General features: G+C 38.6%; 2 protein-coding genes across 2 annotated transcripts in view; one reads left to right on the plus strand and one right to left on the minus strand.

The window, feature by feature from the left end:
• SYTL2 (synaptotagmin like 2) overlaps window positions 1–12,071 on the minus strand; it is a 199,758-nt gene extending 187,687 nt beyond the window's left edge. Inside the window, exons 1-4 of the mRNA XM_034995288.1 lie at window positions 11,889–12,071; window positions 10,677–11,006; window positions 8,863–10,242; window positions 6,423–6,620 (exon numbers count right to left, since the gene is read on the minus strand). The gene's annotated coding sequence lies outside the window, so the exon portion shown is untranslated. The remainder of the gene's footprint in view (window positions 1–6,422; window positions 6,621–8,862; window positions 10,243–10,676; window positions 11,007–11,888) is intronic.
• Window positions 1–13,313, plus strand: part of CCDC83 (coiled-coil domain containing 83) — a 39,927-nt gene extending 26,614 nt beyond the window's left edge. Inside the window, exons 6-10 of the mRNA XM_034995148.1 lie at window positions 734–802; window positions 6,008–6,129; window positions 9,660–9,736; window positions 10,234–10,427; window positions 13,141–13,313. Of these exons, the coding sequence (XP_034851039.1) occupies window positions 734–802; window positions 6,008–6,129; window positions 9,660–9,736; window positions 10,234–10,427; window positions 13,141–13,302 (624 nt within the window). The 3' untranslated portion in view covers window positions 13,303–13,313. The remainder of the gene's footprint in view (window positions 1–733; window positions 803–6,007; window positions 6,130–9,659; window positions 9,737–10,233; window positions 10,428–13,140) is intronic.
• The last annotated feature ends 3,766 nt before the right edge of the window (window positions 13,314–17,079 follow it).

Here is a 17,079-nt window from a genome sequence, read left to right on the forward strand (position 1 = left end):
ACTGAGCCACCCAGGCGCCCTATAAGATTTTTCTTAATTTCTCTTCCTTAGGTTGTGCCCTTTAGTTACTGAATGTGGAATTTGTAATGTGGTATCCATATAAAAGTACCTCACAGATAAATACAATCTTTCATCCTTTATAAAGTTCCCTTAGGGAAAACTATAAATAAATAAGAATTGAAAATGAATTTACATTTTATGAACCTATTGACAAAGTAATGCTTTTCCTGTTTTCTTCATCTAAAATGCCTTTTTCCAGGAAACTGTCCAGCTACCCTGAAATTATTTGCTATTAAGTTTGTAAATACGTATATTGTTATTATTGACATACAGAAGTCTTTCTAATTAAAAAGGTTGTAATAGAATCTATTCATGCTTTTACTCTATGTTGGATTATGTCCAACATAGACCAAAAACATGAAGAATATTTGACCCCTGCAGTTCAGCCACCTTAATTATGGAGCAGATCACTTAATGATTGATTTCACCATGGCAATCAGATTAAGTCACAATGGAAGCCAAACTGAAAGGATAACTATTGTCCAGTTCTCTGAATCACCTGTATTAGGCAGTGTGAATCAGCAAAAAATAATATGAGAATAAAGAAAAACTGAAGCAAAAGTTCTTAGATATGTTTCCAAAGTAATTGCAAACCATAATGTAAAATGATCAGATAAGTTGATTGTGAATCGCAATGTTGCAAGTCTCCCTTAATACAGAAACTTTCTTTTAGAATGCCATACGGTTCATTGACAAGGGCAGCTACCGAGAGATCTGGGAGAATGACTGGCTGAAAAGAGAGGTAGGTGGAATTTTAAAAAACAATTTCTTCTTTCTCATTTTTTTGAACTGGAAAGGACTTTTATTTATGAGCTGAAGGCATGGGAAAAGCATAGAATCATGACTAGCTGAGGTAAAGTAAGATTCAAGTGGAATCCTAATCTTATTACAAACCGTTACTCAATGAATACCATCAATAATTTCAGTAACAACCAGAAATCATTTTTGGCATCCTAATTCATATAATATACTCAAATATATGAAGCTTCTTTATATCCTAAAATTGATCTGGTCTTCTTCAAAACTGTACTTCCTTCTGGGTGGTGGGAGGAAGGCTAAAGGATCATTCTAACCTCATTCTCTGCTGTTTTTAAATTGCCTTTCGGGATGACACGTGGTCTCCTTTGCATAAATGTTCAGTCATTTAGATTTCCCTACTTCCCCCTGCTCCTCTCCAAGATGGGCCCTACTGTATAAGGAGGTGGGGCTTACATGCCCTCTTGTGGGGCATGTCATTAAAGAGGGCTCAGATCTGTGGGTTTCCTTTGGATCTTTGTTCCCTCTGCCTTTCATCTGTATAGGATGTGCCTTTGTCTGCTCCCTGCACTGGTGACTTGCTTGGTCCTCTCCTAGCTTGGTCATCAGGCTCTCTTCACACCTCCTTCTGGAGAACATGTGGAAACAAGTGGGCCCCGTGTGCTGTCTGAGACTCAGCTCCCCCTGTCTCCCTACACCAGCGCTGCAATACTGCTCTCACTGAATGTGGTCATGGCAGGACTTCTAGACCTTATGAGGCACTGCCCTGTTTTCCTTACACTGTACAGACTAGGCCCTCTGCCTTCCCTCCTTACACTCATCTACCTGGAAAACTCCAACTCTCCTTTTAGGCACAGACTTTGATGATTAATTTTTTTCTGAATCATTTTGTATTTCCCCCAGAAAGTCTTGAGTCCTTTTCCTCAGTGCTCTCTTGTTTCATAACTCTTGTTAAAATATGTTGAAATTGGATGTTTATGCATCTGTCTCTTCATTGCACAGAGCAGGCTATGCCTTTTCAATTATATGTCCATGAGAACTAATAAATAATCTATGTTCATAAATAGTTATTGAATGAAAGGATGTCCATGAGTATATATATATTCATTGGAGAGATTAATCAAGTACATGGCTTAGCTCTTGGGTGAAGTGTGAGAGCATGTTATTGGATAAAAGAGGTAGATAATCTTTGGCCTAGATGTTACAAGGGTGCTACAGAAGATGTGCAAAACTCACTACTTTGAAATTCCCTTTATATCCAGACAAGTAGTCACCCGACCTGTGCTCAGATACTATCTATGAAAGAAAACTCACTATCTTTTGAAAGAATTCACTTCAACTACACACAGCTCTTGTTAGTAAGTTATATACATGTACATGATTCTCAAATGTACATGTTCAGCACTAACATGCATGTCCATAGCTCTAGACCTATATTTTTACTTGCCTGCCAAATATTTCCACATGGATGTCCCAAAGGCACTCAACATCCCTAAAGCAGAATTCATTAAATTTCTCCTTAAATCTTCACTTCTTGCATCTCTTTTTTCACCATCTGCTCAGATACCTGAAGTAAAAATGTCACTGTCACCTTCTCTTCTCTTTTCCTTGCCCCCTATTTATAGGCTGAATAGAGTTGGTGAGTCTAGGAAACAAGGAATTTAAAAAGTAATGTGCTTTCTATGATATTGACAATTATCTTTAAGCTGCCCTTATAAAGTCATGGTAAATAGGAATCCAAACTACTTCGAAAATAAATCAAGATGAATCCCCACTTTTAAAAAATGAATATTGATTTAAAAAACTCAAGGTGAGCGGGCGCCTGGGTGGCTCAGTTGGTTAAGTGTCTGTCTTCAGCTCAGGTCATGATCTCAGGGTCCTGGGATGGAGCCCTGTGTGTTGGACTCCCTGCTCTGCAGGGAGTCTGCTTCTCCCTCTCCCTCTGCTCCTCCCCCTGCTCATGTGCATGCACCTCTCTCCCTCTCTCAAATAAATAAATAAAATCTTAAAAAAAAAAAAAAAAACTCAAGGTGAGCTTAACAGTTAAAGAATATTAGGGAGGAGTTTAGTTTGGTACTTTTATTGAATATAACAGCATAATCCTAATTATAATAATTTAACAATTCAAATCTTAAATCTTATAAGATGTCATAGATATTAGGTTCAGAGAAAATAACTGTAAAAATTTATATCTGACTGATAAGAAAGGCTTTTTTGGTGTCTTGATCCTTCCTACTAAAGCCACAAATTACATTCTGTTTCATTTTATTTTTTACTTCTCATGATTCAGTAGAAATAAAAGACAAGAAAAAAATGTGATTAATTAAATCATGTGATTAATTAAAATGTGATTAATTAAATCATGAGCAAAAGAGCTTAGTAATAAAGAACAAATCATTTTAAGGAAATTTAATAGATTTAATTTCTCCTTATTTCAATAAGTATTTATTTTAGCATTATTACATTTACTCACAAAATTAATTAAAACCATCTCTGGTTATAAGTATTATCACAAGAATTGAAAATTGCCTGGAAATGGAATAATGTATGTCAATTAATTTCTTTGAGGAAGGTTTAGAATGAGTAACAAGGGATATTCAATAATGGACCTCCTGAAAGTATTTCTCCATTTAACTATCTTTCAACAATAAGCAAAAACTTAGACCTGTGGGAAGGCTATGAAACGTCCCATGCATGACTTCCATTATCTGGTTTTATTTAGCATGCTTATTAAGGAAATGAAGAAAACTGAAATTTCCAAATGACTTAGACTCACTCAACAAATAGAAAGCCAATAAAACTAGACAAAGGGATTCAAAGAGGTTAGCAATCAGAGTTTCAAGTGTGAGGAGGCATGAAGCTAACTTGGATCTTGCAGGGGAAATTTTCAAGAGCACACATTTAATTCAGGATCCTAGGTCTCTGACTTATAATAGTTTAAACTAAATTATCTTTCTCAATTTCTAAAGTACGTTTCTTGGGTATCTGGGGAGAAGCAAGGATAGGGAGGGAAAAGCAGTCTTCTCCTTCCTCCTTTTTACTTTCTTACCCTAGAAATTTATATGGCTATAAAAAAGAACTAGTTTTCATTTCCCTAATATTTCAAAAGGCTAGAAAGGAGATAGTAATTGTTGAGAACCTTAGTTAGTAGTCCAAAGGGGTAAGTGATGCCACAAGATATCCTTAGCTTGAAAGATCGGACTTAAATCCCCGAAAGGGCCCTCTTCATTCCCGGCTTTGGAAGGAGACCAAGAACTGTGTGTACTGCCTCCCAAGCATGCCAAACCCTTGGGTCAAACATTTCCAAATGTTCTATCAATTCCTTCTGTTTACAACCTCTAAATATAATTTCTTTCTCATCCTTTGACATTTGAAAATTATTAACTTTTCCTTAAGGCATTCAAGCCTATAATCAAGCTGATTATCTCCCAACACACGAGATGCTAAAGCACCAACCCCTTGCTTTCTAATTTAGTATCATGGACTTAAATGGTTTGCTAAGTAGTTTAAGGCAGGTAAAATATGCTTTTCTTTCAAACTCCAAGCCACCAGCAACATTTGAGCCTTTTCTATGGCACTAATATTATTTTATGTTACAGTTATTTGTGTATTTGTTCACTGGATTGTAAACGCCTTATTCACTTTTGTATCCTTCTATGTCTCACACAGAACCTTGCCCATAGTAGGAATTCAAGCACTTAATACATGACTTATGTGATAGAGATATGCATGTGGTAATTTACAGACTGTTTCCAGATTCTAAAATACAATAAATAAATTTCAAGTACAAATAAAAAATGTTAGTTATCTAAGTTCTCATCTCAGCTACACTCTTGGCAATGCCTAACAAGAGATACTGAATCTAAACCCCTGAACCCTTTTGTTTCATCATATTCCCTTGATATACTTACTTTTTCCAGTTTATCTCTATTACTCCCATCAGCCTATCACTTTCTTTTTTATACTCTTTTTTAAAAAAAGATTTACTTATTTATTTATTTATTTTAGAGACAGAAAGAGAGAGTATGCTTAGGGGGAGGGGCAGAGGGAGAGGGAGAGAGAATCTCAAGCAGACTCCTCGCTGAGCCCAGAGCAGACATGGGGCTTGATCTCACAACCCCGAGATTATGACCTGAGCTGAAATCAAGAGTCAGTTGCCTAACCGACTGAGCCACCCAGGTGCCCTCTTCTATACTCTTGCTTCTAATTCTTCTATCGTCCTGACCTCTCTCCATGAGCACCTCTCAATGCAGCACCTGAATATGTATATGTATATGTATATGTATATGTATATGTATATGTATATGTATATGTATATGTATATGAGGCAGGCAGAGAGGTGAGATGGGAGTTCTGTCTAGTAACGTCCTATATATCTTTCCCACTATCCAAGGCCTTTAGCTAAAGTTTCCAAAATACACTTCTTAACGACTGATGGGAGAGAAGCAGCAAATTTTGTTCACTTTTAATTAAGTTAGCCATATTTCTTTAGTAAACATCAAACCTGCTATGTCTATCCATGACCTTCCATCATCTGCAAAATAAAAACCAGACCCTTTAGCATTATTTCCCTAATTGTCCAGTTTTTCTCCTACTTCTCCCCACTTCCACTTTGTATCTATCTGCACCAAAATAATTGTGCCTAACATGTGGTTCCTTCTGCCTAGAGTATACCCCCTTTTGTTGCCTGGAGAATCCCAACTTGGTCTTCAAAATCCAGATTAGATGTCATCTCCTCTATTAATTCTCCCTTACCCCCTACCCCAGACCTACAGTGAACTTCCCACAGTACCTGAGCATCTTCCATTATGGTTTGATCATACTGCTTTTTGTTTTTATCACCATCTTCCCCATTTAACTACAATGATAAGTTAATTAGTCTTATTTTCATGTTTATCTCTACCTCCAGCACATAGAGAGGTCCAGGGATGTTTCTGAAGGGTAGGAAAGGACAATTCCTGCCATTCACTAATAACTGCCTAACCATGCAAACAAGTTCTGCAAACAATCTGGAAAAGAGACCCACCCATTCCTTCTTGGAGAGGAAGGACAAAGCAAACCCAGTAATAAATAATACAGGATAGATCTTCCCCTCAGGCAAATGGATTTTTAGGAGTTGAATTTCTTACAGAAGACTAGGTAGAACTAAGTCAACAAGTACCAACATCCCTCCATTCTCTTCTGAGAACAGATTGCAAATCACAGGAAGGAAGTTGAAAAATTGGAAAATACTATTCATGAACTGGAAGAAGAAAATTTGGTGCTTATTGATCAACTATTCAACTGTAGACTTGTGGATCTCAAAATACCCAGGTGAAAGTCATTAGCATATCTAGAAAGTAGTTTGTAAACATTTGTATCTGTAAAAAGTTATTTTTAAAAGATGATTTAATTTTTTAATGTTCTAGCTGGATGGCAGTAGTTGCAAAGGAAGGGACTCACAAAACGGCCATGGTGAATGTCAACTGTTGGTACAGTGCAAACTTTGGCTTGCTTTTTTTAACAATGCACTATAGTCTTAATAACAAACACTTAACAGGAACATCACAACACCTTCAAAAGCCTCCAGGTCAGCAGGGAAAATGGGCATAAAAATAAAAGCATACCAGTGCAGCAGAAGATGGATGAGGTGTGGAGTTAGCCCAAAGGAGGAAGTGATCAGCTTTATGGTAGCTTCCTGGAGGTCTTCTGGGCTTCCGGTTACCTTGTGGACTGTTAACATTGTTTCCTTTGATAGTTAGTGGAAGAGTCAAACTACCTTCGAGGTAGAGAAAATAGCCTGGCATTCCAAGTCACATTTATTCCTGCACAAGAGAAACCAAATGTGTATTTTAGGTTCTCTCTTTTTCTGACCTGACAAAAGAATTCTTAACACACCAGTCTGGAGGAAAACTAGGGCCCTGGAATATGGAATTAAAATTCAGAGTGGTGATGATTATTTGGGCAAGTCATCAGAAACAAGAACCAATCCGAACAGTAGCATGTTTAGGAAGAGAAGAGAAACGGATCCCACTAATGCAGGGTGTACATGTGGAAGATGGGAAACAAATGTCTCGGTCTAGGAGTTAAAGCAGAGAAATTCAACGCGGTGAAAGGGCCACAAAAAGTTCCTACCCAAGTAGTTCCTGTCACCTGTGTGGCATGGAAAAATACTGTTTGTAACATAATAGAGTATCTTTTGTTTACAAACTTCCCGATGTGTTCCAAAAAGGGTAGCTACAGGTAAGTTGTGGAGTTCCGTTTGCTGGGCTAAGAGATACAAGGATGGAGAAAGGGAGATAGTGCAGCTGCATTACAGGCTGAAAGTCCCACGGGGCAGGACAGACAAGGGGCCACCAGCTCCCCTGCACCATGTCCGCATGCTGCCCTGGAGAGGCAGACACCAGTGCAGAGGCAGCGGGCAGTTGGGCTGAAGGAATCGACTGTTGACTGGACTCCTGAATTCCCGGTCTCTTGAGCTGATGCCCTCGAGGAGTCCTAGGGGCTGCGGGCCTCACTGTACTCCCAGTAGGCGATGCGCTCTTGCCAGCCCTCTCCTCTCTGATCAGGTGTCCAGCTCCAGGCTCCTGTGCTCCAGCTGCTGCCACCGCCTCTTAGCCCGCGGGTCTGATCTCTGCAGCCGCTGCTGGCGCGGGGGCTCACAACCGCGGCTCTACCTGCCTCCACTGTCATCCTTCCTTCGTTTCTGAACAGGCCCAACCTTAGGAAGGAGCTACCCTCCCAAGTGCCAACCCCACTTGCCGCTTTGGTGGGCTCAGTCCGCGGTATCTGGTTTGGTGCTGCCACGGATGGGAATGGCTAGTTATACAAAGGGGAATCCTTTCACTGGCCAGAGAGAACTTGGCAGTGACTGGCAAGGAGACGAGAAACTTTCAATGAAGTTTTCGTGAAGTTGTTTCATGTTTAACCCCTAGGCCCCCAAAAAATCTTCAGTAGTACTGACAGTATTCATCAATGCCTTGTGGGTTGGTTTTTTTTTAGTGAGACACCTGAGTGTTTAGTCTTGCTTCCGAGTTGGGAGAGATGAGTTCAAAAGCTGACCAAGCAAAAAGAAAGCATGGGCGATGTTCGTGAGAACCGGGTTAGGAACCCCTGTATGTGCTTCTATAACACCCTAATCTTTTCTTTCATGACCGGCATTTATCACACTCGTGATTACTTATTTAATGTCTGCTTCCTTGCTAGATTATAAATTCCTTGAGGCAAGTATTTAGGAAATTTTAGAAAGATCTGCATAAAGGAACAGAAATGTGTAAACCCTCAATTATCTGTTACACTACTTCTCCAGAAGGATAACTTTGAGTGTATTCAGGAGCTTTGACTATAAGCCATTTTCAAGTCAAAGAAATATAGTACATATTGCATATTTTATGGCAACTTCTCTTTTCATCTTTCTGTTGAGAACTCAGTCTCATAAAATACTAGAAGGGGGTGAGAAATAGACATAAACTGTGCCCAAAGGACATAAAAAGGCTGTTTTCCTATTTGGCTGAAGAATGGGGTATTTTAGCTAATAGAGTTACTACCTTTCCCATCCAATGCTCCCCACTCTTCTCCCTTCACAACTCACATAGAACATCACAATATCTGTTAGACACAGGAGATGAGGTAAATGTCCACCACAGGTGACTGCCCAGGGACCCCAGCACCACAGAACTGAGGCTAAGTGGACCAATACCTACAAATCTAACACTAACTTCATAAAATAACATTCTTTAAGTATTTTCCATATCATCAAGTGTTGTTGCCCTATGGTGGTACAAAAGTGACAATAAATTAATGGTTAAGAGAGAATCCAGATTTATGAAGTGTATGACATTTAATACAATCATAATAATTCAAAACGGAAAACCAGGAAAGAAGAGAAAGTTCTAAGACCTCAGACATGTCTACCTGCAGACCAGAGCTACATGTGAAAGTGACCTTCACTGAGTTGAACCTTAAGAAGCTTTTACAAACAAAAATATTGTATGCAGTTATATGATTTGTTGGAGACTTAAGCATTTTGAATAATACTTTACTCATGTTCTTTAAATAAGTGACAACCTGTAATCCAGGGGCTTCACTCCAATTGCTGAGCTGCTAAGCATGGGGGGTAGTTTGAATATCTGCAAGAGTCCGATTCATGCTGTCTTCAGGCAAACTTCATGGAAAAGCTATAGGGAGCTTTCAAGACGTCATATGTTCTGGTTGAAAGTTCCATGGGTGCTGAAAAGCAGAGCACAGGCTTACACACATGCACAGAGAGCTGTGTTGGCAGACGTACACGTAACCAGGCATGTGACTGAAACCTACCCCTCAGCAACAGCTGGAACCTCCCTGTCATCTGGGATTCCTGCTGCTCGCCGTCTTTCTCTTTTTCTCTTCTTTTTAAAACCATCCATTCAGGCCACACTTGTTCCTCCCCTGGATTACTACAACAGCACCCTAATGGGTGTCATGCTCACTTTCATTCCCGGTGTGTTATTCCATTATCACTCACTGCCCTTCCTCACCCCAAGCCCTTCCCTGGCAAAGAGCCCCTCGTTCTTCAAGACTCAGCTCAGGTACCATCTCCTCCTGGAAACCTTCCCTGACCTCCTAAAGCTCAATCAGGTGCTTCTTCTCTTTGTCCCCCTAGCATTTTTCACACTCCACCACTCACCATCAGGGTAGAGACCATCACCCTAAAATACTGTAAGCCTGTCTGCCACCCCACTGGGCCTCATGCTCCTCAAAGGTAGAAACTATGTCTCATTTTTCATCTATGTGTCTCCAACACCTACCAGAGAGATAGACACCAGTGAGCAGATGGTATAATATTTGTGGACTGACAGACTGCTTTTCTCATTTGTTCTTTTTAGGCAACTATATCTTACTCAAGCTGCTGGACTGACAGTGCCACCTGAAGTGCCTTTGGAGTTGCCAGATATATATGAAGGTATTATTTTATTTTAATGGTGATAGGGTTTTTTTAAAAAAATTAACAAATACTTATTGAGCATCTATTATAGACAGGTACCTCATACCCAAGAGCTATTTAAGGAATGGATACAGGCTAGCTCCTCCATATTTCTCTTCTTGCAGCTTTCTCTAGTCCTATTTTCAAACTGAAGTCACCATGTTTCACAGTGAACTACATAAATACTGGTGGGGAGGGATGGGGTGCTGTCTACACTGGTGTGTTTTTGGTTCCAGTTCAGTCAACCAACCAAAATACCAACATGCACATAAGTTACCATATGATTACCAAAAGCTATCCACTAACAGAAGGGAATACAACTTAGATAGAGATTCTAAACATGGGACTCACTCTCACCTTAATACATAGATCCTACATTTCTCAAAGCTCTTTCAAATTAAAAGTGTGACAAAGTGTATAATGTATTTTCATTTTTATCTGTCCCCAAATAACCAATTTCTTTGTATTCATCCCAACATTGCAACCTGCAGAAGTAAAAGGTAGAGACATCACAAGCTCATCAGTGGAGAGCGGTGCTTTATATGTCAGTCATGAGCATGGTATTGGATATGCCAAGCAACTGAAGACAGATGAAGAAAACAACTCATGTGTAGACTTTGGGACCTCTGATATGAAATACTTACTATATGAGGATGAGAAGGATTTCAAGGTAAGATTCATGAAAAAAATTTTGAGTACTAAGAGAATGCCGTTTTATTAATTAATAGAGAAAATTAACCTAAAACATCGATACTGAAAAATTCTATTTGCACTTATTAGTAAAATTTGCCCACCATTCACATCTCTCATTAGATAGAATTTTCACTTCTACCCTTGTGCAATTTGCTATATATATTCATTAACAGAGTTACATTCCTAGTATACCATGTAAGTTATCTAATGCTGTATAACAAATTACCTCCAAACTTAGTGGCTTATAACAATTATCATTTATTCTCTTCCATGGCTTCTGTTGGTTAGGAATTTGGGAAAGGCTCCAATGGACAGTGCTCACTTGGGCCCTCAGGCAGTTGCAATCATATGTCAGCAGGGGCAACAGTCATCTGAAGGCTTGATTGGGGCAGGAGGATCTACTTCCAAGGTGGCTCACTCATGGCTGGCAAGTTAATGCTGGCTAAGCTGGGAGCATCTGTTCTTCACATGGGCTTCTCCATGGGTTGCCTTTATTGTTTCTGTTATGGTGTCTGCCTTCTCCCAAAACAAGCAATACCAGAGACCATGGTGAAAGCTGCAATATTTTATATGACTTAGATTTGGAAATCATACACCATCCCTTCCCTCATATTCTATTGGTTGATGTAGTTACAAAGTTCCACCCAAGGGGAGGGAATGTAGCTCCTGCATCTGGAAGAGGAAGGAGCACCACACTGTAGGAAAGGCATGTGGGACAGGATATCTATTAGTGTGGCCCTCTTTGGAAAGTACAAACTGCCATATACCATATTAGGTGAAAACTGGAGTATCAAGGCTTTCTAATTTTAAAACCTTTTTGGTACATTCCAATTACTCCCATATCCACCCCTTGACATTTTCATTCTTGGTACTACCAGTAACTTTAAAAATTCTCCTAGAACTTAAAGTCTGGTAGGAGAAAGAGTGCTGTATGAAAACAGAAGAAACTGAAAAAATCAATAAAAGCCATTTTAGATAACCACAACTCAGTCCTGCTAACATCAAGTGACAATTTAAAGACTGAAGTTCTAGTCTCTATGGCATTCAAACACCCCCATGGGGGTCTTGAAATCATGACACTTGGTATGTTATGACCTCAGGCTAGTGGACAGTTGTCTACAAAATTCCAAAATCACATACCATTTGGGTGAATGAAAGACCTTCTTACTTTCCATGGAGGTTTTTGATGGTGGAAATGGCACTGTGTATGCTATGGACTGAACTGGATCCCCATCCCCACTCCTACACCCACCAAATTCACATGTTGAAACCCTAACACCTAATCTAGAGATAGGGCCTTTAGGAGGTAATTAAGGTTAAATGAGGCCAAAACGATGGAGCCCCAATCTGATGGAACTGTGGCTTGTAAGAAGAGGCTCTGTCTTGTAAGGACACAGCGAGAAGGCAACCATCTGCAAGCCAGAAAGAGAACGCTTACCAGAACTCAACCATGCTGGCACCCTGATCTTGAATTTCCCAGTCTCCAGACTGTGAGAACTAAATGTCTGCTGTGTAAGCCAGTTGGTCTATGATATTTTGTCATAACAGCTTGAGCAGACTCTGAAATATGTTGGAGACATCCATCAATTTGTTTTTCTCCTATCTTACATTTATTGCAGCTCTATAATTACATATTTTAAAAACACAGTAAATAAAAAAAAACACAGTAAATACAACTATATGCATTTTTGAGAAATAAAACAATGTCTTCCTTTTTCATTCTGTGATTTTCCTAAATTCTAATAAATGTTTCTCGAAAACCCCACAACATGCCAGGTACTTGTTAGATGTTTGGGAATTTATGGGGAGAACAGGAAGAAATGAAGTTTCAAAGATGCCTATATGGCAGGCCCTCCCCTCAAATTGTTTACATGCTAGAAGACAGATTAGAAAATCACTAATTACTGTACAAGAGGAATGTAGCACCTGTATCTGTCTCCCTGACCAGTCGGTCTGTGACCTTATCATTGCACCTCAGCACTTGGTTACAGGGCCTGGTACAAAGTGGGCACTCAGGAAAGGTTTGCTGAAATGTTGAAGGAATTCAAAAGAGAGAGTTATGGCTTGAGGAGGCTTCTAAGAGGAAGGTATGCTGGGTAGGGTCTGAGCTGTTTCAACCCAGTATTGGGTTGGCTGGTATTTCATGTAAATTACATTTCTAATTCCATTTGCTGATATCTTAAACTATAGTTAGTTTGGCAGAATATGGTCCGTTTTACCTATACAGTAGGCAATGGTCCTGTGAAAAGTGAAAAATTCATGGAGAATTTGCTTAATATTAGAATATATATATAGTCAAAGTGATGTTTACAAATCCTTCCCATTGTTCTTGAATAATATAGAAAAGTCTGCTGTGGTTATATCCTGGCCAGCAGAGGGCTACATATATACAGCCAACACTTTCTTCTACCAATTAAAGACTTTGAGAGAATGTATTTCCCCACTCTAATTGGTGCCCTCCGCCCTACTCCCCAAAAGACAAGCCTGTTGGCCTTGCTGCTTGCTCTTTGGGAGATCTTGCCTACCATACCCCACTGGGTATATAAACATATTTCACATGTTATTCAGGCAATTAAGAGGACAATGAAATCTGTCAGATAAAAGCCAACTATATAAAGGAAACCTAACTATTAAGACTGGTAACTTGTTGGATAACCTCTCCTATTCTCTTATGTGTCTGTTCACCATAGGATTATGTAAACCTGGGTCCCTTGCAAGTGAAGCTCATGAGTGTGGAGAGCAAGAAAATGCCCATTCATTTTCAAGAGAAAGAAATTCCAGTCAAATGCTATGAAGATGTCAGGAGCCCAGAAAGCCGCATCACATATAAAATGATGAAGTCTTTTCTCTAAGACCAAATGCTGCAAAGTAAAAATAACTTTTCCTTATAAATAAATGTTCATTGGGAACTGAAGTGTATTATTTGCCCATTTTATTTACACTTTGGTTTGTTTTTAAGCCCGTTGTTATTTCTAAAGGTCATAATGGCATTTAAAATCAAAGTTCCAAGCTGTTCATTTACCTGCATGACAAAAATGAGAGTACACTTTATATTTCCATATCCAAGTATTCAGAAAAATGATAATGGGCCCAAGATGAGTCTCCTTACCACTTAAAATCTGCTGCTTCATCTATGGTTCCAATATGAAACAGCTCAGTTAGAAGCTTTCTAAGACAAATTCAGCACTGACTACACAGCTTTGCCTCTGAGAATGCTGAATGATAGACAGCCAGTCCACAATTCAAGCCTATTCTTCTTTAACCTAACACTATTTATAATAAATATAAAGCACTTTAGAAACAAATGAATTTGAGAGTGGTAATTTATTATATAAAAATATTCCAAGAGTGAGATCCCTCTCCTCTCAGTTCTGTTAAGTCTAAACTGCTGGGGGCACCTGGGTGGTTCAGTTGGTTAAGCAGCAGACTCATGATTTCGGCTCAGGTCATGATCTCAGGGTCCTGTGATAGAGACCCATGTGGAGCCCTGTGTGGAGTGCCGTGTCCAGCCCCACATCAAGCCCCACATTGAGCCATGCGTTGGGCTCCAGGCTTGGTAGGGAGTCTGCTTGGGATTCTCTCTCTCCCTCTCCCTCTGCCCCCCGACCCCCTCTCTCTCAAATAAATAAATCTTAAAAAAAAAAAAGTCTAAACTGCTGAGTCCCTGTTCAAGACCATTACTACTTCCTCTTATGAGTGCCACAAGCCAAGGCTATGACTGTGCCTGAATTTGACATCAACCTTCCATTTTAAAGCTACATTTACTTATAAAGCTTTCTACAAGGAATATCTTTTAAATATAAGGCCAAAGATAAAGAGAAAAGCAACAAAGCCAAAAGCCAGTTTGCAGGGTTAATTAAAGTCGATAACCCCTAGTAAGACTAATCAAAAAAGAAAACAAAAAACAAATGAAAAAGGAAATATCACAACAGATTTTACTAACATTATGAAAAATATCGTAAGAGGAAATTAAAGGAAAAAACTTTCTCAATAAAGTTGACAACTTTGATGAAATGGAAACATTTCTTGAAAAACATTTCTTTCAGGAGGAAACAAAAATTCTGAATAGTCCCCAATCTATAAAAAAAGATCTAATCTGTACTTAAAATTTTCCCACAAGGAAAATTTCAAACCAAGATGGCTTGCTTTACTGGTGAATTTCTCCAAAGATTTCAAAAAGATGTAGTAGCAAACATACACAAACTCATTCAAAGAATAGAGAAAAAAGAAACACTTCCAAATCATCCCATGAGGCCAATATAATCCTAACACCAAAACCTGGCAAGTCATTACAAGAAAAGAAAATTACGGCCAATATCTTCATGAATATAGATGCAAAATCCCCATAAAATATTAGCTTATTGAATCCAGTTATACATATTTCATGAATAAAGAATGCAAGTTTGGTTTAACATTCAGAAATCAGAGTGGAAATACAAACAGAACCAGTGGATTAAATCAATGTCAATATCCTGCTTGTGATATTATACTATAATTTTAAAAAATTACATAAATTGGATAGAGAGTACATGCTATCTGTTCATATTATCTTTTTTTAAATTAACATATAATGAATTATTTGTTTCAGGGGTACAGGTGATTGATCACTCTTACACAATTCACAGCGCTCACCACATCTTATGGTTTGTCTCCCTCTCTGGTTTCATCTTGGAAAAACGTTCCATGTTCATGGATTAGAAGAACAAATATTGTTAAAATGTCTATGCTACCTAGAGCAATCTACACATTTAATGCAATCCCTATCAAAATACCATCCACTTTTTTCAAAGAAATGGAACAAATAATCCTAAAATTTGAATGGAACCAGAAAAGACCCCCGAATATCCAGAGAAATGTTGAAAAAGAAAAGCAGAGCTGGCGGCATCACAATTCTGGACTTCCAGCTCTATTACAAAGCTGTCATCATCAAGACAGCATGGTACTGGCACAAAAACAGACACATAGATCAATGGAACAGAATAGAGAGCCCAGAAATGGACTCTCAACTCTATGGTCAACTAATCTTTGACAAAGCAGGAAAGAATGTCCAACAGAAAAAAGTCTCTTCAACAAAGGGTGTTGGGAAAATTGGACAGCCACATACAGAAGAATGAAACTGGACCATTTCCTTACACCACACACAAAAATAGACTCAAAATGGATGAAAGACCTAAATGTGAGACAGGAACCCATCAAAATCCTAAAGGAGAACACAGGCAGCAACCTCTTCGACCTCAGCCACAGCAACTTCTTCCTAGAAACATCGCCAAAGGCAAGGGAAGCAAGGGCAAAAATGAACCATTGGCACTTCATCAAGATAAAAAGCTTTTGCACAGCAAAGGAAACAGTCAACAAAACCAAAAGACAACCGACAGAATGGGAGAAGATATTTGCAAATGACATATCAGATAAAGGGCTAGTATCCAAAATCTATAAAGAACTTCTCAAACTCAACACCCAAAGAACAAATAATCCAATAAAGAAATAGGCAGAAGACATGAACAGACATTTCTGCAAAGAAGTCATATTATCTTTTTAAATTTAATTTAAATTCAATTAGCCAACATATCATTAGTTTCAGATGCAGTGTTCAATGATTCATCAGTTGCGTATAACACCCAGTGCTCATCACATCACGTGCCCTCCTTAATGCCCATTACAATTGCATGTGAATTTATATCTCAAAGTTTAAAATCAAGGGTATTATGAATGGAACATAGGTAACTCATATGATCATCTCAATAGGTACAGCATTTGATAAAATTCAATACTGTGATAAAAATTCATAATAGTATGATAAAGCTCTTAGCAAGCAAGGAATATCTTTAAAAAAACTATAGCTAACATTGCACCTAATAGTGAAATATTAACCTTTTCCCATTGAGGTCAGGAACAGGACACATATTTTCACTATCATACTTCTATTCAACAGTATTTAATGGAACTTGAAGTTGTAGCCAGTTCAATAAAGGCAAGAAAAAGAAAATAAAAGCATAGAGATTAGAGGGGCACCTGGGTGGCTCAGTCGCTAAGCATCTGCCTTCAGCTCAGGTCATGATCCCAGGATCCTGGGATCGAGCCCTGCATTGGGCTCCTTGCTCTGCAGGAAGCCTGCTTCACCCTCTCCCATTCCCCCTGCTTGTGTTCCCTCTCTCGCTGTGTCTCTCTCTGTCAAATAAATAAATAAAAGCTTTAAAAAAAAAAAAAAGCATAGCGATTAGAAAGGAAGAAGCAAACTCTACTACTTATAGATGTCAAGTTTCTGTATGTAGATAATCCAAAGTAATCTACAAACTAATAGAATTTATAAGTGAATTTTAGCAAAGTCACAGGGTACAGGTCAAGAAGATCCATTGTATTTCTTTGTACTAGCAGCAAACAATTGGGAAAAATTTAAATCATTTGTAATAACATCAAAAACATCAAAATCAAGAAATACGTCTAATGAAATATGAGCAAGAAGACTTCTATGTTGAAGACTGCAAAACATTGTTGAGAGAAATTAAAGACTTAAATAAATGGGGAATAGAGACATACACCATCATCATGGATTGGAAGATTCAAAAGAGTTAAGATGCAAGTTCTTCCTATATCTGTAGATTCAGTGCAATCTCAAGAAAAATTCCAGC

The sequence above is a fragment of the Mirounga leonina genome, unplaced genomic scaffold (assembly GCF_011800145.1).
Source record: "Mirounga leonina isolate KUSES-001 unplaced genomic scaffold, KU_Mleo_1.0 Mir_92, whole genome shotgun sequence".
NCBI lineage: Eukaryota > Metazoa > Chordata > Mammalia > Carnivora > Phocidae > Mirounga > Mirounga leonina.